At 35.4% G+C, this 20,311-nt stretch overlaps 1 protein-coding gene across 1 annotated transcript in view; it reads left to right on the top strand.

Moving 5' to 3' along the window:
• AUH (AU RNA binding methylglutaconyl-CoA hydratase) overlaps positions 1–20,311 on the top strand; it is a 108,880-nt gene that overhangs the window by 44,805 nt on the left and 43,764 nt on the right. The window contains exons 5-6 of the mRNA XM_075527045.1: positions 3,606–3,698; positions 4,600–4,656. Coding sequence (XP_075383160.1) covers positions 3,606–3,698; positions 4,600–4,656 — 150 coding nt within the window. The remainder of the gene's footprint in view (positions 1–3,605; positions 3,699–4,599; positions 4,657–20,311) is intronic.

Here is a 20,311-nt window from a genome sequence, read left to right as displayed (position 1 = left end):
TCTTAGTTCTTCAGTTTACCTGTTGGTCACTCCACCTGTATCACATCTTAAATGGCCAATAAACATCCTTTTAAACAGGTTGTATCGCCTTCTGTCCTAACAGATTATTCCTCAAGTAACTTAATATCTAAAAATTATTTTTATCTGCTTGTTCATGTTCGTCTCCTGTTCAGCTAGTCCAAACTGTTTCTACTCCTGTGATCTCAAATATAGAAATATGTTTTTGTCTTATATCTGTCTCTGTTACTGATTTAGGACTAACATATCCTGAAATGGGCCCTTTTTCTTTACTGTACTTAGAATCTTCCTTTTCTGTAATATCATTAAGCATTGATGTTATATTAGCACATGAGTATCAGCTTTTGCTTGGAACACTTGTTTTATATGCAGAATGGAAGAGTATATACAGAATATGCAGCATGTTTTACAATACAATAGATGTGTGAAGTAATCCTTTATGAATTCATTTGTATGAACTGGCTTATTATTTAGTGTCCTTCATATTCCTATTCCACACTTTGATGTACTACAGTAGTTCAGTGCAATTCTCTGACTACAGTTTAATGCTGCTTATTACTTAGTCTTTTTTAAACTACTTTTAACAACATTAATCTGTGTATATACATGGTATACTCTTGTCTTTGTGTTGTACACTCTAATTTAGTTTAATTATTTTGTTGTATATATATTTCTAATTCTTTTGTGGACTTTACTGTGAAACTCATGATTGCACATTGATAAACCCATATCAGATCTAGAATCTAGCACTAATGATTAGTAGTACAACAATTTCCTGAAATTTTTTATCTGTTATTTACAGTGTGACAAAAACGTGCAATGTTAGAGAATAAACCACTGGGCTTCTTGGCAAAGCTTTAAATAGTTCATTTCTATCACTCATAGCAAGTGAACCTTGCCATGTAGAATCATTGTGGAGGTTGACCTGTCTATTTACGTAACTTACAGTTCTTAAAATTTGAGTGCATACAACTCAGTTAAGTCTACAGGGCATGATTTGTCAAACATCATCTCTGTTTTTGTTATGAACTGAACAGTTTTGGCAGTTGTGTATTAAAATTATGCAAATAAACATGAATGTGTGGCTCTTGTGCTACAAAGTATAATATTCCAAGAAGCTTTACCCTTGTTAATAAGTTCTAGTGTTCTAGAAACTCAGTTTACAATCCAGAGCAATTGCTGGTTTATTTCTGTATTGCTTTTTCTGATGCTTCACAAGAACATGTTAAAAGGATTAATTTCTTCAATTCTTTTGATAGGTATGCACAGAGCTGTTGTAAAGAATTTGTATTTTGCCTTTCATTCATTGTAAACTTCCACATCAGGTGATCCTTTAAAATTAATATCCTTGGGAAGTGATGATTCTAACATGGTATCAAACTGCTTTTTCTTCCTTTGAGTTATGAATTTTAGTATTTCTTAATAGGAATGCTGGCTGTGATTCTTGAAACCAAGCTGTTTTATAATACTCTTTCAGAAGTTTAATTTCTGTGTGTAATAGTCTACCTGAATTGTACTGTAGCTAAATCTACTTATAGAGAAAGTAGTCTGCCTTGGACTACTGCAAAAATGGTGTAAATAGTGCTTCAGATACTGTTTGCTAGTCTCTGAGAAGTGGAACATACATGCAGGCAGTAACTGCTGGAAACTACAGTTAATAATGACCAGGCCTTCGTGTTCAGGCAAATTATTTTTCATTTACCTATGGCGAAGGCAGATTTCTTTAAGAGAAATACTAGCTCTATCAGCCTTGAACTTGGTTTCCAAGACTGTTTGGCAAATTGGTTATGGTGACGGGCTTTTGAGTTTCAGTCAGCAACCTAGCCCTGCTGGAAATGAGAGTTGCCTTCTCTTCTTGCCTTCCCGTGTAACTAAGAAAAAGTAGATAGAGAAAGAGCAGATTTTACTCCTATTCCTCTGTCTCCTATGCCTTCTGTGGTAGATGGCAAATATAATGGATACCTTGGGCTCTTTTAAGTGACTGCAAGTGCTTGATGTTGTAGACAGTCATCAGTAGTCTCTTTTGGCATTGGAATCGATTCAGATAATCACTTTTAATCATGACCTAAACAAGCAACCAAGGGACTTTGATTTAAAGCATCTGTTATAATCTTGAAAAGCATTGGTAAATTTTTGTTCTTTTCTTAAAGACAATTGGATTTTCATTAGTTGTTAAAAGGATGTCGATTTGCAGCTAAAAATAACCTTTCATTTAATTTGATATTTTGTTTTGTTACCCAGTGAGAGACTACCTGTTTGTATACAGATTTATTCATGCCGATATACATTAAAATTTAATTGATTTAAAAAAAAAAGTTATCTGAAGTGTATCTGTCAGAAAGGAAAAAGGTAAGCTAGGTAGCACAACTTTTAAATTTAGAACTAACTAGTTCACTAAAGAAAGGAAGTATGATTTATAATTAATACATTAAATTAATAATTTTTGGGTATATTATCCTTCTAGATTTTAAAAGGAGAGAACATTCTCTCACACCTCATTTTAATTTATATTTTGGCAGCGAGCTTTTTTCTTTTTCAATTTCCAACTAAGACTGAATGACCTGGTTATTGAATTCAAGTGGCTGAAACATTAAAACAAAGAAAATATTTTTTTAACATCTGCAGAAAAAAACTGTTGCTGTCAAGAGTTGGTTTAACATTTCAACAAGCTGTACACCCAAGTGTTCAGCTAATGAATTGCTTTTGAGTATCTTTGAAACTTTAGTAGCAAAAATGTACTACTCAAATATTGTTTGAATATAGTTTAAAATTATTGCTATCTTGTGGTAAATGTTATGTTAAATATAATTAAAGCTGTAATATACATGCTTATTTCCAAAGTAAAAAATACTTTTTTCATCAAACTTCTTTGAGTTTGTGTTGAAGAGGGAAGACAAGAGCTTAAACTTGTTGGAGGTGGAGAGTAGTACTTTAAGCTCAATGTTTAAATGACTTCCCCGTGACAGAACACTGATGATAAATTAAGTACAAACCATGTCATGGTCACACAGGCCTCTGGAGCCCTGCTACCTGTCATGTGTACTGGCAGCATGTACATCTGTTTATCAGACTGAAAACTTTCCCACATTCCATTAAGCTGTTAGCTGCTGCTTTACCAGAGAAAAGGGGCGATAGTGGTGGCCACACCACAACTGGGAATATTAAGACAGAGAGCTTCCAGCTATGCTAGCGTCACAGATGATTATGATAAGACATCTGTATTTCAACTGGGACTGTTTGTGTGTGTGCCTCTTTCAAGTATTCCTGTTTTATCGTTTGCCTAGCTCTGCTATGTATGCTTCTGGAGTTTGCTATGCAGATTTTTGTCAAAAGTGAGCAGAAGCTAGAGAAAAAGGCTTGCAAACCTATTCAGCCACCTATTGCACCACTTGCAAACCTATTCAGAGTGATTAAAGGGAGGGTCAATTTTTTTGCCAAAGTATTGCTGAGCAATCAATTTTTAGACCCACTTTGTTTTATGAATTTTTTTTCCCATAGCTTGACTGTACTTTGAACAAAATATAATGAAATGGTGTTTCAGAGATGTTCTTTATGAGGCCAGTGTTAATTGGTACTTTCTTTTTCAGCTAATCTGCCTGTACCTACTATTGCTGCAATAGATGGAACGGCTTTAGGTGGTGGCCTAGAACTTGCATTAGCCTGTGATATAAGAGTGGCAGGTAGGTCTGAATCCTGTTTATAGAACATAGGTTTATTAGTGTTGCAGATGGCTTGACTAATCCTTGCTTTGGCAACAATCTTATAAAACTTATTTTCTTTTTGATGTTGTTTATAACCAATTATTTAAAAGGGATTTAGCAGAAACCTAAGTACTTGCTAATGTTTGGTTTCAAATAACTTACCACTGGTATCTGGATTGTTTTTGTTACATGTTTTATTTTATTCTTATGACCTTCATTTTATCAGTATTGCCTGAAGGCTTATGTAGTTGTTTTGATAGTTGTATTTGAAGTGTTCTAGATAGAGATTTGATTTTATCTAAACAGGTTGCAGGGAAAAAGCAAAAGTTGTTAGTGAGAATATTATTACACAAGCAGTTAAGCTGTTATAAAAGAAAAGTGACAACAGCACTTGAAAAGAGGAACCTTGACCTATCCAGCTGTCAGAACTGTAAAGCCATTTGTTGGAAAGTAAATGGAAACTTGGTCCTGAGCAGTTGCCAGTAACTTAGGGTATATAAAGCTGTTTGACCATTGGAGAATTCATAATAATCAGATACAGATTTCTACCCCATTTTAAGATGTTAAATAATAAGTCTTTTTCTTTTAGTATTTTACATTTTGCAAATAAGTCTCTGTTACCTACTGTAATTGCTTACTTATTATGTGAAAATTAATAAGGTACAGAACTTGCCTTGATGGGAGTAGTTGGATCTTTTGCTAAAGGCAGATCAGTTGAATCTATTTCAAGATTTTCATAAACAAGTGCTTTTAAAGTGATTTATTGTTCTTTATGAAGGAAATATAATAAATTAACAATCTTGTAGGTCATTATTATGTATTTTGCAAAGATTTTTTCCTATAGATTATAGTAAGATCTCATTTACATTCTGTTTTTTAGCCTCTTCTGCTAAAATGGGCCTAGTTGAAACAAAGTTGGCAATCATTCCAGGTGCAGGTATGAATGTTTTGCTTTTGTTAACCATGGATAACTAAATAACACATGCTCTTGATACTTGATTCTGGATTGTTGTTTATGAATGTCTACTTATTCTTATATTTCTATTGAGGATCATGGCATGTTTTAAAGCTTATTGCTCATATTACTTACCAAAAATTAATAAAAAAGTGTATTTCTAATTCTTAGGGAGTGGGACTTCTATATTATGTTTTTAATCAAAGTCTTCATTAACTGAGTCAGTATTGAGTGATTCTGTAAATGACATTTGACGTCTTGATCTGAAGACTGAATAATTTTGCTAAAGATCAGACTAGGAAAAAAGATAGTTAACTATCAGTGTACAAAAACTGTAATGTAAAGAATGATCTACTTTTACATAATGTCTGGTACTTCAGGATTCAAATTCTGCTTTCATGCTGCTTGTAAATTGGTTTTAAAGAGTTTGAAAACTGAAAGTATAGCTGTGAATACATCTTTTGTCTTACCAATATTTTTTGAGATTTTTGGGGTCAAAAACCTCTTTTTTATTCGGAAGGCCAGTTGACTGGCTTTTCCTAGATTCAAGGTGAATGGAAGTTATACAATGAATAACATTCAAGGAGGTCTTTGTGTTATGAAACCTTTAGTTTTTATTTTATGGATAAATCATTGTCACTTGAATTAAGATACCTGCCTTTCTGGGGAAAGGGCAATAACTTGAAAACAAGTGCATCCCTGTGACCCACAGCTAGCTTTGGCCTTCATTTGTAGAAGTTCTGGGAAACTTTATACCCTTTCTTTGCCCCTGTTTTCTTTCTAATGGGTGTAACCTATTTTGAAAGCACTGTATCCAATTTTAATGGATACCATTGCAGCTCATGTAGAGAGGACAGTAAAAACTACCATAATAAGAGCTAGTGTGAACTTTGTGTAAGAAACTGTCCCATCCTATCACTAGTCTAGACAATTATTGTACAATTTCAAGTGCTTTATTATTATGATTATTGTTGAGTTGTGATTTCAGCCAATACTTTCTTCCCATCTCTGTTTCTCTGTGGATCTCTGTAGATTCTCTGTAGATCTCTCTCAGATCTACATTTTACATAAGGAAAACTGAGTTATGATGACCGGTCTCTTTTGAGCAGTGGATAAAGATAATAATGTCGATGATTTTAAGGATATATTTATTTCTGGTGGTGGGGTTGTGAAATAATGTGCCTTGACAATAAGTCCTAGTGAAGAAAAAGTCAGAAAATGATGTTGTTTATCTTTTTTTGGCAATTTTTTCCACTTTGTCCTCCCACTCCACCCTCTCCTAAGGAATTCTGCAGGACAGTACTGGAGACATATTCTCCAGTTCAAGAAATTCAGGTCAAGTTCTCCATGTATTCTCACTATTTAACTTAGGTTGTCTCATGTTTCCTTGACTTCAGATAATTATAGATGTTTCAAACTTCTAATGCTTTCACTTTAAAATGCTAGGTGACTGACTTTACTATGATTTTCATTCAGAATGTTTTATTGCTGTTCAAGACTGATGTTTGAAAAATATTCCCCCCCCCCATCCTAAAATAAAGATTTGGGCATATGTCTTCAGCTCCTTGAAAATATGACAGATTTCACCATGTTACAATGCCTTTTAAACTTGAAATGTTTTGAGGTATGTTCAGTAATGAATTTTTTCCCTATTCTTATCAGCCTTTCTGAGGACTATTTTTGCTGACTGTATTTAAGCTTATCACAACTTTTTCCTGATCAAGCTGTACTTGCACCAGTCCTGTTGAACAATGACAGTGTTTCAGCCCTTTTTGGCTCCTGTCATCCAAATAGTAACTGATCATGCTTTGTGTCATCAGAAAGTGAAGAATGAGTGAAGGAATTTTGCATGTGTCATTTAGATAGAGAAGCCAGATATGCCCACATGAACTATAGGCTTCATGGGTTAATGGAATATTTTCTTGTGGTGCTTACTTCAAGCTGCTCTGAGCCAAAGCAGGACTGGGCAGTGGAGCTGAAAAGACAGCAGTAGCCATTAAGAGGCCTCGATAGGTTTCTGCTGCCATCTAGAAACATGCTCACAAAATGTGTTGCTTCTTCAAAGTAGGTCCCTACAGCATGACAAGCTACTACCATTTTTATTCTGCTCCATCAGCTGCCGCGACTATGCGATAGATGTAAAGATTTTAACTTGGGTGATAATTGACGTGGGTGTTTGAGGCTGTATGAAAAACTTTTTTATTTTCTGTTTGCTTTTTTTAAAACCCCAGGAAGTTACACTCAAAAAGGTATGTTAGAAGAATGTTACTAGTACTAAAATATAGATTCAGGGCAGATCAGCTATGATGTTCTGGACCTTGTTGTATGTTATGTTTTATTCCATCCTATTTTGAAATGCGATCATCAAAAGACCCAGTCAGCTGCTGTCTAGTGACCAACCAGTTTTTACATAAATTTCCCAGGTGCAAGAAATTTTACTTTTGAATGTGCACAGAAGTACTTCAACCTTCTAAAGGCTAAGACTGAACAGCAGTTAGTTGAATCTTAGTTAACGTACCAAAATGAATTGCTCCTTCTAAGTCTGCTGAGGGTCTCAACCAAGTAGGCATTTGTAGAGCATGCCGTATCTGTGGTAGCAGGTTGAGTCTCCTCAGAAAATTCATCCATCGCAGACAGCGGAGCAAGACCAAGTGGGGTGACAGCAGTGCCTCCTTTTATACAATAGCTTTGTGCACAGACCAGCTGCTCAGGTTGTGAGGGAGAAGGATTGATTCTTCTGCCTTTGGAAATTTAAATCCAGTTCTCTCCACTATGAAAAAAGCCTTAGCTGCCAGACGGTGAGCTAAGGAAAGTAGAAAAATCTTTCCATTTTTCTACTACAGTACATTCCACTGTCTGGTAAGGAGGTCAAGAATCAGAGAAGTAGAGGAAGTGTGTAACAGAGAGAAGATGGCTTGGTAACTCAGTGCTGGGGGAGTTACCTGAGAATGAATATTGGTGATTTTTGTTTTCTAAAGAAAGTCTGCTGGTCACTATTCATTGCTCAAGTGGTCTTAATGCCACCACAATAGGCATATATATCAGACTATTTGTCTGTTCATCCCCTCTCTTCCTCACTTTTCTTCCCTATGAACTTGGGGTCTGTTGGCCAGTTATGGTCTAATTTGACTACAGGGCAGTGATTGCAAAAAAAGACAGTCCCTAGAATTTTATTAAAAGTAGGTGGCGAGATGAAGGGAAAATTTTATTGTCCTCAGATGAAAAGTTTCAGCACGAACTAACCTATTCTTGGGCGTGAAAGAATGGGCACAGGAGGGAGGCATTGTGGATGTCCTAGCTGTGGAAAATGTTTCAGTCAGAATACTCCTCTTACTGGACAGCAATGAGGTCGTATGAGACAGGATTTCATGGGAAACCAGACTTTATTAGCTCTGTGGCTTAAGGAGGTGCTTGTTATCAGCCAGAGTGGCTTTTCTCAAAGCTGTTCATTGCTAAAAGGAGTTGATTTTTTGGATCTCTTAGACAAAAAGCTGTTTAAACAGCCCATTTTCTGTGTAATGCTGTAGTCTGTACAGAACTCAGCATAATGTAGGAAGAGTCTTTTTTATGCAAAAATCATGTTCCTTCTCTTTGTTGTTATTTCCCAAACTGAAGTAAAAAGAAAGCAAACTTCTTTCATTAATGAATGTAGTTTCTGGTGTGTCTCCACTTGCAAAGGAAGTGTTTCTCAGTGACAAGTTTCTCCTTAGCTGAAAACTGTCTTTTGGAGCATTTGTATCTGAAGTCCTTTCTTTTCCTGCTTTGTAACTTTTTAAAACTATCTCCATCCATGATTTATTTCTGTTGTTTATCTCTGGACTTTCACAATGGATGCCATACTAAGTCTGCAATTGATAGATGATGCCTTGCTGTCAGATCTGCTTTTATTTGTTAGTATCTTATTTAAATACAACTCAGTAATAGATCTGTTATGAGAAGATAAAATTCTTATAAACAACATACATAAACTTTCTTACTCTGTTAATAGAATGAGATATGATTGGTTGGACAAGGGAAAGTATTCTGTGATAAGAAGTAGGAAAGAGAGGTGTATATATAAAAAGTAATTTGGGTTTTCTTTATGCAGTTTTTTCCCATGAAAGTTTCATGTATAAAGATGAGGTATTGGTATACAGCAACAATTATGTTTCCACAAAAAAGACAAAATAAAATAATGGAACTTCACTGAAATTAATACACTTGTGTCACCAGATAATTTGACCCAGCTAGATTAAAACGGTAGCTACTAGCCTGCATACTTACAGCTGTCACTCCTTTTTTTTGTTTTGTTTATGAAGACATTTTAATTAGCAAGGCTTCATTCAAGTCATCAAAATGAATTTTGCCTTTGTTCTTTCCTGCTCCTCCCAAAAACCCCACTACTTCATTACAGAGCTGTTTTCCACTGTTTAAAGGTAAAATGAAAACCCAGTACATAATCCCTGGGATCATGCTTTCCTTGACAGCATTCAGTTTAAAAGCATATTCTACCAAGAAGGTTTTAAAAAAACAAAAAAAAAACCAAAACAAAACAAACCCAGTCTCTGTTAAATCTTTAAGAAGTCCTTGTAAATAAGCTGTATCTTCTTTCTGCATCTTAAAGTCACTTTGAACCCTTTTTTCCAAAGGTGAAACTGGAGCTTTGTTACATAGCAGACTGGACTGTTTTTTGTCTTTATAGCAAGGGAGAGATTTAATGGCAGCATTTCTGTGTTCTCCTCTTTCCACTTTGGTAACAGTATTGTATTGATGGTTTTTCTAAACTTCAAAATGTGTTTGGGGAAGTTATAGTACTTGTAGATTATAAGATTATAAAAGATGTCAGAGGAATGCACTGAAAAATTCGTTTTCTTTGCATAGGAAGAAAATGAGTGTATGAATGAAAACTGGATTTAGGTGATCACTGTGTTTTTTCAGTATCTCTTAAAGTATTCATCATTCGCTTTTAAAAACAACATGAAGGTCTCTGTTACAGGATTTGTTTTAAAGCTGAAAAAAATATTCTATTTTGGATGAGAAAGGGAATTTCCAGATGTGAAAAACTCATACAGAATGTGATCTTGCTAATAGCAGTAGTTGTACAATTCAGCCAAGTGTAAAGGTTAAATAAAATGTCAGACATTCAAGTTGAAATCTAGCGCACCTTGCAATATATTGTTAGCATATTCTTTAGATTTCTACACTTTAGTTCCAACAGTAATAGGAAAATTACATTTGACAAATACTGAAAAAATTGAAGCGTTGCCATTTGTGGTAGTGTCTGAGGTAGGACTTAAAGGCTTCTGCACATTTAGTGTAATTTATCTGTATGTAGGTGCTACTTGATAGTACATCACTACATAGATATTCAGAAAGAAAAATCTGCTTATTTTGTATAACTTTATACATCTTACCTGAGTAATCCTATACCTCTCCATCTCATCTTTATTCCTGCCCTCACTAGCCTACTCTTGTCTTCTCCTTTACTTTTTCCAGTCTTCTCCTTTACTTTTTCCATAACGTCTCCCTAGTTCTTACATGTACAATTTTTTCTCATTACATGAGGACACCAGTTGAGTCCTCTTACCTCTTTAAGGTTCAACTCTTAGTCCTGTGGCAACTGACTAACTCATTGGGAAAAAAATCCACAGTGAAACAGTTAGCTTTGATTTTGTTTCTTTTTTTATTTTTTTCCAGTTAGTCCATAAACTGTCTTGTGACTTCTCTTACTTCTCCTGTTTTCTTATCCCAGTCTTGTGTCAGATTTTTAATATTGTAATGTTCCCAAATGAATTACTGGTAGAAGACAGTTTTAAATATGAAGCTGAATGAACATCTTAAGCATTTCATCAATATTGTTCTTAAAAATTTATTTACTATGGAACAACCAAGAAGATGCACTTTCTTCTTCTTCTTCTTCTTCCTCCCTTACAATTAAGAAAAACTTCCGTTTTTTTTTTTTTTTTACTGAGGTCTAACAGTGACTGCTCAGCATTTACAATCCTATTATGATTTGATACAGTAAAAACCCTAAATTAGTTACTCTAAGAACATTTATCTACTTTTTCTTCAGTCATCTGAAGTCTAGATAGCTTTATTTGCATTTTAATATTTTGTAATGTTTATTTTATGTGTCGTGTTAAATAAATGGCCTGAAGTAAAAAATTGCTAATAGTGTAGAAAACAGATGTTTGAACATCCACTCTTTTCTCAAAGTAATTAAACACAATATATAGAATGTTACTAGAGGGAGGTAAATTGGTTCTGCTTCTGTAAGTTAGGGAGAATTGTGCTTCGTACGTTTTCCTTTCCTTAAATAAAAATAAGATGATTTTCATCAAATGACTCATTTTCTCCCTGGCTTTATGATAAGTTGTAATGGTGATGATGTTGAGGCAAAACTTCAAAATGTCATGCAATACTAACACTGCAAAAGCTCTATACACAAAACTAATGTTTTGCAAATTTTATTTACAGTCTCTCTATATAAACAGGGTACTTTGCAAGTAGTGGCAATGTAAAGCAGAAAAGAAGATGATAGGAGAACTACATGTCATTCAGAACTATCTCCTATATCTATGTGAAGCATACAGTACTTACTTATCTTTGCAGAGTGATCCACAGAACAATCTGTGCTTTTCCCTTTGCACGCTAGCCCTAGAACACTTTCCAAAACCATATTAAAAACACAACTTGTACTTCCTACAGAAAACGGAGGTATCCAAGACTGTCATCAGTGTCACAAGTGACTGCAGTTGTATAGAATGTGATGTAAAATGTCAAGTTCAGTGTAAGAAATTGACCACTTCTGACATTCTAGTTGTTTCTGCTAGCAGAGATTGCAGAACATTTCTTTCTGGTCTAAATTTGGAGATGTCTTGTTTACAAATCAGAATTAACAATCAGATGTTTGAGAAATTTCAATATCATAAGGAGCAGCACTGCATCCTCAACATACTGTGTCTAGTTAAAGTTAGTCCTTTGATTCTGCAGAAGAAGGAGGAAATAAAACGAGGACAAAAGAAAGCCCCAGAAGCCAAGTTGAGCATCAGAGGAAGTGTAGGAGGAGAGAAAGGGAATTTTCTTGGTCTTGGAAAGCAAAGCATGGAAGATCTGAGGTTAGTATAATATACCTATGGAGAAATCCAACCTTAGCAACAGTGATTGAATGTTGTTTAGACTTTTGTCATGTCTTGAGGGTATAAAAGCATTGTTCTTTATATCAAGATTGAGTTTTGGAGTACTGTTTTTATTAAAATTCATTCTTACAACCTGAGCAATGTTATCAGTTGTTTTCCTCATTCTTATAGGCATATAAGTACATTTGCTTTCATCAGTTTGGAAATTGTTTTGTGAGGTTGATGGATTGCTCATTTTTGAATGACAGCCAGAAAAATGAAAAAATGTAACAAACCGTTTGGTTTCTTCCATCCTAAAATCATGCAGATTTAAGCCTCGTTCTGGTACTGTTCAGTGAGCGTGGGTTGTACTACCGCATTGTATCTTCCCCAGACCATTTCTGTGCTGTTGCTAACTAAGGAGTGAAGCTTTGAAAAGAAAGCAAATCTGAACTTTGCCTTTGCAAGTTGATTTTTCTCACCATATTCAGTATGACACTGAATAGAAACTACAGTTTAGGTAGATGTAACAATATGAATGGAATTCACAGTAAGTTTCATAGCATGGGTGCAAAGTAGGATATATTCACTTGGGGTACTCAAGTGAAAAGGACATGGAGAGAATAAAGTAAATGGAGAAAAGAACGATCTAAAATCCTGCTAGGTAAAGAACCCTTTATTTTTCCAAAGCCAGTTAAAATTGAAAATCATCTGTATACGCACTTGGAACTAATCAGGTAAATGAGTTTTGTATTTGCTCATAAGGATCCATCAGAGTTAATGAATGCCTTTGATGAAATTATTTTCCCCTTGCAGAAAGTTTGGAATTAATTTTAAAAGTTGTATGAAACCTAATGTACTTTGTACAAGACTACCCTTTTTTACTTTGTAAAAGAACACCCTTTTCATCCCCAAACGTGTCCTGAAACTAGCACCTGGTGTCTATCTCAAGCTTTCTTGTCTACTCAAAATCATGATAAAAACTGCCAATTGCACACTTTGCAATTGGAATTTTTTGTATTATTTTCTTGTATAAAATTTTTGTATTATTTTCTTTCAACTTCTTGTTTTTAAGCTTATGTGAAAACAAAAGACAAGGTAATAATTACTGATGTTTCTGGGGAAAGGTGGGGCATAAGAAAAATAAAAATTTGCTGGATGTGGAAAATACAGTTGCATAAAATTTTCTTTTAAAAATCGGTTTACTGAAGGTTTTTTTGGAAGTTAAAAAAAGTTGCATTTTGGAAATAAGTATTAGACAAATTAAACTCAGTATCTACTGACTTGTCTTACCTCTTCTAGTGGACTCGGAGCTAAAACAGAAATCCTGAGCTTCAGAGTTCTAGGCTAAGCTTCTTCCATAGTCAGCACCTCTGAATTTTAAGGTTCTACACCTTGTCTGATTCCTCAAGAGGAATGTGGAAAGGTAGACTCATTGCTACTTCAGCTCATTGTCAGAGATTAAGTATTGACTCAAAAGTGTCCTTTCTTCCTGTAGCTTCACTTACTCTCTCTATTTGACAAACTAATACAACTTTTTCTCTACTCTTCCTATCTCTGTGGTAACACAAGTGGTAAGGAGAATGAACTCTTTAGGGAGTGTTAGGAAAGGCAGAGAAAATAGGCAGGTGAAAGTAAGAGTCTAGTACAGAAAATTACTAACCTTAAAGAATCAGTGATAAATGAAGATGAAAATGCATGAGCCAGTCAATCTGGCTTGGGAATTTATTTTCTAATTTCTTGAGGTGGTGAGGGAAAAACCAAATTTTGTCTTCTAGTGACAGAATCAAGCAGAAATGTATCATTACCAGCTATCAGTATGTGTGTATGAAAAACATACCAGGGCAGTGGAAGACAGCGAAATAAAAGGAGTGAAGATGATTATGCATACCATATGGGTAATTTTGGAAGTCTTAATTGCTGTGCATCACTCCTGTCTCTCTGCATTGACAGCCCAGGAAACATAAACTCCTTATTTTAATTCTTGGTTTGTCCCTAAATAAGATGTGTAAAAAGGGTGATGAAAATATTCCTTGTGTTAAGAAGCTTGTTAGTCAACATAGTGATAGACACAGTTTAATACAAGATGATGAAGTTGAAACATTGGACGCTAACGTATGTAGCTGATCATATTACATATCACTTGGTAGTTTTCAGTAGTTCTTTAGAAGTGATGACCAAATCTATTTTCCGTTGCAGAAGCTGAGATAAAAAGTATGTGGAGAAGACCTGCATGATTCTCACAGGTGACAAAAGCAACATTCATACATAGGAATCAAACGGCTCATAAGCCATTTTTTATGTGGTTTAAGTGACTCGGCTGTTGTGGTGTATCCCTCCTCCCTGCCCCTGCCCTTTATTTTTTTTTAAGTCTACAGTTTGACAGAACCTAGCTATGATACTGCCACGGTCTGTACATATATTTGGGATGGAGTCTGCAAGAAATCTTAGATCTGTACAAAGAGATTGTGCAAAAAAGCAGAGACGGAAGGTGCAAGAGAGAAAGAGGAGAAAAGATATGCGTGCTCATCAGGAGGTTACTGACAGAGAAACAAGTCATGTTGGAGGTATAAACCTGAGGACTTAAGAAGTTTTTAATAAATGAGGAGAAAGAAATAAGATGATAAAAATTCTCTATTGATTCTCTTAAAGAAATTATTTATTATGAAGAAAATAATCAGTATGGGTTTTAGAAACATATCCATGTATCTAGTTTTTTGTTCTGTTTGTTTTTTCCCAGATACTCCCACAACATTTTTGAACTTTAAATGATGGGTATGTCCTTCCAAAACTTAGTTACAAGTCTTTATGTCATTAGTTGGTCAAAATTTCCATTGACATCAGTGTTTGCCACACTAAAGACTACAAAAACTATGATCATCCTTTAGGATTTGTTTCAGTAGTAATGAATCCAGAGGGAATCTGGAGGAAAAAAGAAACCCTCAAATTTTGAGGAGATTAAATGAGCAGTATATTTGTGTCTTAAGTTCTAGACCTTTTGTGTAAGTCATTGCGCAAGTGACCCTTACCCTTCGCATAGCACACAGAGAAGAGTTGCAGTTTAGTCATTGGCATGTGTTAGTAAGAACTTGTGTAAGCAGGGATTGCTGGGTGAAATTAATGCATTGCATTACTTATGTTCAAGTCTGGCTTATAAAAGAATGTTGTGGGATTTTTAGCAGTGCAAGAATAGTTTTCTTATAGTATTTCGGTTTACCTTCTGCACTTTGCTCATTTAGTGAATGGAAAGCAATTTACAGGAAGCAACAGGTTTTGGAAAGATGAAAAGAAGATGAAATACCTTCTACTGTGTATTGTTATTAAGATTCCCCTCTTCAATACGTCTTCATCTCAATATAGATGTTACCGGGGGCGAAGAATTGGGAGTGGGGCTCTATAGTACCAGCTGGAGTGTATAAATGGGGGCTAGTATAGATGCAACAATGCTTGGTAAGTTCCTAAAAATTATGTCGACAGCTGTTAAGCTCATCCATACTCAGTGTGTTTTTTGAAGAGAAGCCAAGGAATTTTTAATCAAGGAAGATTACTGAGCAGATTACTGTGTGCTGAATATTTAAAAATAGACTTACTTTTATTAGTAAAAACTCTTTGTTTAAGCCTGAAGTGTTACATTTTTCACCGAAAATGCAAAAGCTATTTTGATTTAAAACAGTATTAAATTATTATGAATGAGATGGAAAGAGATAATGAGATGGAAAGAAGATAATATTTATTTTGTTTAATCAGAATGTTATATAGGAATGTCAGCGCGAGTAATGTAAGTGCATTTTAATTTTAAACTTTAATGGATCTCAGACTGTGGCATTTTGGGGGAAGAGAGGATTTTCAGTGACCTGTTAGATTGGAAAATGTCCGATTTAAAGAAAATTCTCTACGGCATGTTTTTGTGTGAACTTATTTTGGTAATCTGCTCTCATAGGACCAATTGCTAGTCTTTTCCCACCCTAATGAAACTAGGTCACTAGTTTTTGGCACTCATCCAAGTTGTGAGATTTATTTGGTGTTCGAGCACACTGTCTAGAAATAGTGATGCAATGTCAGCAAGGCCACTTTTCATTTCATGAACATAATTTCCAGTGCCCTGGAATTAATTTATTCACTGACCTGTTAATAACTGCAATCTGTCACTGGCTTACAGAGGCAGAGGAAGTGTCTGGAAATAGTCATGGTCACCCTACTAGGTGATTAGTTACAGCATTTCTGTTCAATGTAACATTTTTTGGTTTTGATCATGTAGAAGAGTCTGACTGTTAATGAAAACAAACCAGCAACTTAATCAAAAGGAAAATACTTGTAATTAATAAATATTGGAGAGAGATAACGGAGTTGAAGTGGTTGTTTTGCACCACATTATACTGTAATATATGAGAAACATTCTGGTTACCTTTGAAAAAGTATAGGAATTCAGCATACGTAGATGAGATATACAATTGTTTGAAAAAGCACATTATGGTATGACTGTTGTACTTTTTTAAAAAAAGGAGAACTAGTAATTCAAATTTACTGGTGTTCCAGATTTATTTTCACACACACAGCCCCTCACCCCCCATCCCAACGTTTTTGTTGAAATCAGGATTGTCTGATTGTCTTTTGCCACAGGCATGGCAGGCAGTCGCTCAGGGCAGTAAATTGCTCTGGATAGCAAAATAGCTGTTAGCCCTTTTCTACTTCGCATGTGCCAGAGCCCTGGAGAGTCAAGCTTGCTGCTGCCATTGAGGGAGAAGGGTTCAGGGGTCAGAAAACAGTTCTTACTGCGCAGTGTCACAGCTGGCTGTTCCTAGCAATGCTGCTGCTATTTTCAGTGTTTCTGTTTCTGCTGTAGAGAAGCAGCAAATCTAGCTCTAAAGGGATCCCTTCCCTGTTCTACATCCTAGCTCTGAACCTTTTACCTTTCTTTATATCTGAATATTTCCCCCTTTCCTCATTTACCGTTCCCTGTGGTACAAGCTGCACAGCATCCTGGCCCTTAATCCAGTGTCTAAAAAAAATTAAATTTTTCCTATAGCAGTAAGCTGGCTCCGATTAAAGTATTGGGCACCATCACTGCATGTAGTAAACCCTACTCTTGGTTATATATGGGAAAAGGCTTTTCTAGACTTGTATGAAACTGATCTTTTGGCATGGATTAAAGCTTAATAATGAGAAAGGGTTTGGTGGTTTTGGATTTTTTGGGGGTCTAATTTAATACAGTTCAGGAGCTTCTGAGTTAGGGTACTTCATGTGATTATTAGAGATACTAAAATTTCTGTTGGAACTTTCAGCAGAGCTCAGTGCTGAGCTGCTACCACTGCCATTGCAATCATGGAAAGAATTGCCACTATTTTGGGTCTCAGGTTTCATGATCATGATAGTGGTTTTTTTGAAGCTTTAGTTTTAGAAGAGAACTTGTGGCCTGGACTTTCATGGCTGAGCAATGGTAGTTGAAAACATGTCCCTTCTTCATAATGGTTCAAAAAATCATTGTAAGTGAATGGCTACATTTATTTCTAATCTGATTTTTTGAGAGTCTTGCTTAAATTTTTTCCAGTATTTCAGGGTGGAAAAACACTAGAAATCTTTTTAGCGGTAACTTGTAGGTTGAAACTGAATATTTTTGAAAGTTCCAGTTTACACACTGTATCTGAACTCTTTAGAGGGGCCAAACACTATTTTGGGGTGAAGTTGTGATGTTCATGGAAGTATCATCCTACACCTCTTTAGTGCTAGAAGAGAATTTATGAAATTCAAGTCTAAGGCTTGTTAGTTTTTTGGTTTAAAATGTCATGGGAAAATGCATTTTTGAATCAAAAAAAGGCAAAATAGGACAGAAAATAGCAGCTTTCTCATTGACTCTTGCTAAAACCAGTATTTTCTAATGGAGACTTGTATAAAGGGCAGTAGGTCCTGCAGACTCGTTTGTTTAGTGATATTTATCTTATCAGACTGCTAGCTATATGATTCCCCTGTATGGAACAAGAAAAGGTCTGGCTGCTTTGTATAATATCCAGTCTTTCAGTGTATGGAATGCTAGCGAATTTTGATGACTTGGCCCATTGCATCTTTTGATGTCTCCTTTGTTTTCAAATTCTTTCAAGTGACACAGTAAATTAAGCTGTTCTCTGTTCACTACATCTGCTGACTGTCCCCCAAAGTCTTTGTAATAAAAAAGAGAATAAAAACAAAGTAAATTCCTGGTGATTCATTTTCTAATATGTGATAAAACAGAAAACCAAAACTGGGAATAAACGATGTGGAACAACATTCTGATCTAGTAAATTACATAGAAGTGGAACATACTTACTTGGTTTTTCATGCCAGGCAAACCAAATGAAAATTATTTCGATATATCTTCCAGTGTTTCGGGCACATGAGTGTTTTTCTTTAAAATGTGCTATTGAAGTCTTATTAGTTGTATTCATTTCTAAGTTAGTTATAAGGAAATCCCATTAATATTTTATACTGTTCTTATGCTATTCTATTATTAGTACATACTGTGATCATGATTCAGATAGTTGGTTCTTTTTTGGTTTTGGGGTTTTTTTTGTCCCATTTTTATGTTTCAGCATGAAATAAAGAAACGTGTTCACGTTTGGTGGCTTTCTAAACACATAGGTTTTTTGGGACATTGTAACTGACACGTTTGGAAAATCCCTCAGCATGAATCACTAGTTCACCTATATTGTAGGAAGCATAAAATAGAGCAGTTTAATCACCTAAACATTCATGTGAATGTTGTTCTTGAAAATTTCAGTGTTCTAGGGGTTCACTGTTTTTTTGGCATTACTGTGGCAGTTTTTTTCATTTTGCTGAGCTTAACATCTGCTTTACTGACTGTTTCAAATGAATTTCTATGTCACTTTTGCCAAAGGTTTGCACTTACCAAGAACATAAGCTAAGTGCAGTTTTCCTCTTCTGTCACTAAGTCACTTTTTTCCCCTGTTTTTACTGGAGAAAGTTCTTTGGAAAACATCTCTCTTGGCGCTCTCTGTTTTCTTGTAAAGGGTCAGCAGGTGATACTCCTCCCAGCAGAGCTGGAATAAAAGTAGGTCTTGTAGAAAGTAGGTGAACGATAACCAATTAAAAATCTTGAAAGTGTTCATAGCTTTGAACATTTTATATGTGGAATTTTCACTGTACACTGTAGGACTTTGTTTTTATAAGTTTTGCCTCCAAAATCATCAAGCCATTCTCAGGTGCCTTAATCTCACATACAGCTGAAATTTCAGTGAATTCTCATGTCTGCTAAACAGAAGGAAAAATTAAAACGTCTGTCAAGTCACTTCTTCTAGCGTATATGAATGACTGAGTTGGTAGGTGGATATTAGCTAAGTCAGATGAAAAATTTTTGTAGTAAATTCATCTTACAGTACAGACTTCCCCACCATTTTTCTTGTAGTGGAAGCCTCAGTGTAGCAATAAACGTGGGAAAAGTTGTTGTCCTCTCAGGAAAGATCAGTGAAGGGTAGCTACTTTAACTATAAAGCTGATATTTTCTGTACATTTTCTACAACCCTCTTTCTGGAAGAGTCTTAGAGTGCTACCACATCTGGATTCAAACATAGGCAAGCTTTAACTCCAGCTTCTTTCTGAGTACCCTGTGAAGTGGTAGGACAATTCTGAATTCAGGCGTCCAGGCACTAGGTATTCATTGTAATCATCAAAACAGAGGCGCACAATAGCACAAGGACACAGCATTTCTGAGTTGTCATATCTTGAAGCAGGAGCCAACCTTTCTCTTCAGACAGTTCCTAGAAGGCTGATCTTGCAAGCAGAAGACAGCACGTAGGATTCAGTTCCCTAACTGTGGTGTCCTGTGCCCTGGAGTGTCTGCCTGGAGCTCTGGTTACTTGTGTGTTCTCGCTTTCAGTGCAGGAGTGGTAGATAGACAGTGATGCCCAAGATGCTTTTGATACCTAGGTGTAGTAAGTTGAATCCCATGCATAATGTCAGTGTTATAAGGCTTCAAGCACAGAAGGTTTTAAGGGCAATTTTTTTGTAAAGTACAGAACGTAAGAGCATAGTACAAGTTGCTGTTTTTACGTTCTTTCAGATGGATCTGTCTGCTTTTTTTGTTTGGCTGTTTTTATTTTGTTTTGAACCAGATTTTTTTTTTTTTTTTTTTACTTAGAAGGGACAGGCAATTTACAGTTACATGCATGTAATTTGTGCTGGTAACAAACTCATGCAGATGTAACAACTGTGAACAAATATAGCAAATGATTGTGTGGCCATTTGTGTAGGCAATACCAAAACTTCACAGACTGTCCTAACAATATGAAACACTGTAATGCAAATCAAATCTACAGAGGTACAACATAGGTCTGTACATAGCCATCATAAAATGGCAAAGAAAATCTGAGAGAAAAAAGTGCACTTCAGAAATAAAATTTAGTAAGTGTAAGTTGTGTGGGCTTAGCCAGTAATTTCCATTGAATTTTGATATATGAAAGCTCACGTAAAAGGTTAGAGCAACTCTTTTATAAGTCATAAAATCAGAATAAATGTTCATATTTTTATTCTTACTTTTTGAGTATAAACTT

Source organism: Mycteria americana, chromosome Z (assembly GCF_035582795.1).
Source record: "Mycteria americana isolate JAX WOST 10 ecotype Jacksonville Zoo and Gardens chromosome Z, USCA_MyAme_1.0, whole genome shotgun sequence".
Classification (NCBI taxonomy): Eukaryota; Metazoa; Chordata; class Aves; order Ciconiiformes; family Ciconiidae; genus Mycteria; species Mycteria americana.
The sequence above is the reverse complement of the archived record's forward strand: the minus strand, read 5'-3'. Positions and strand labels throughout refer to the sequence as shown.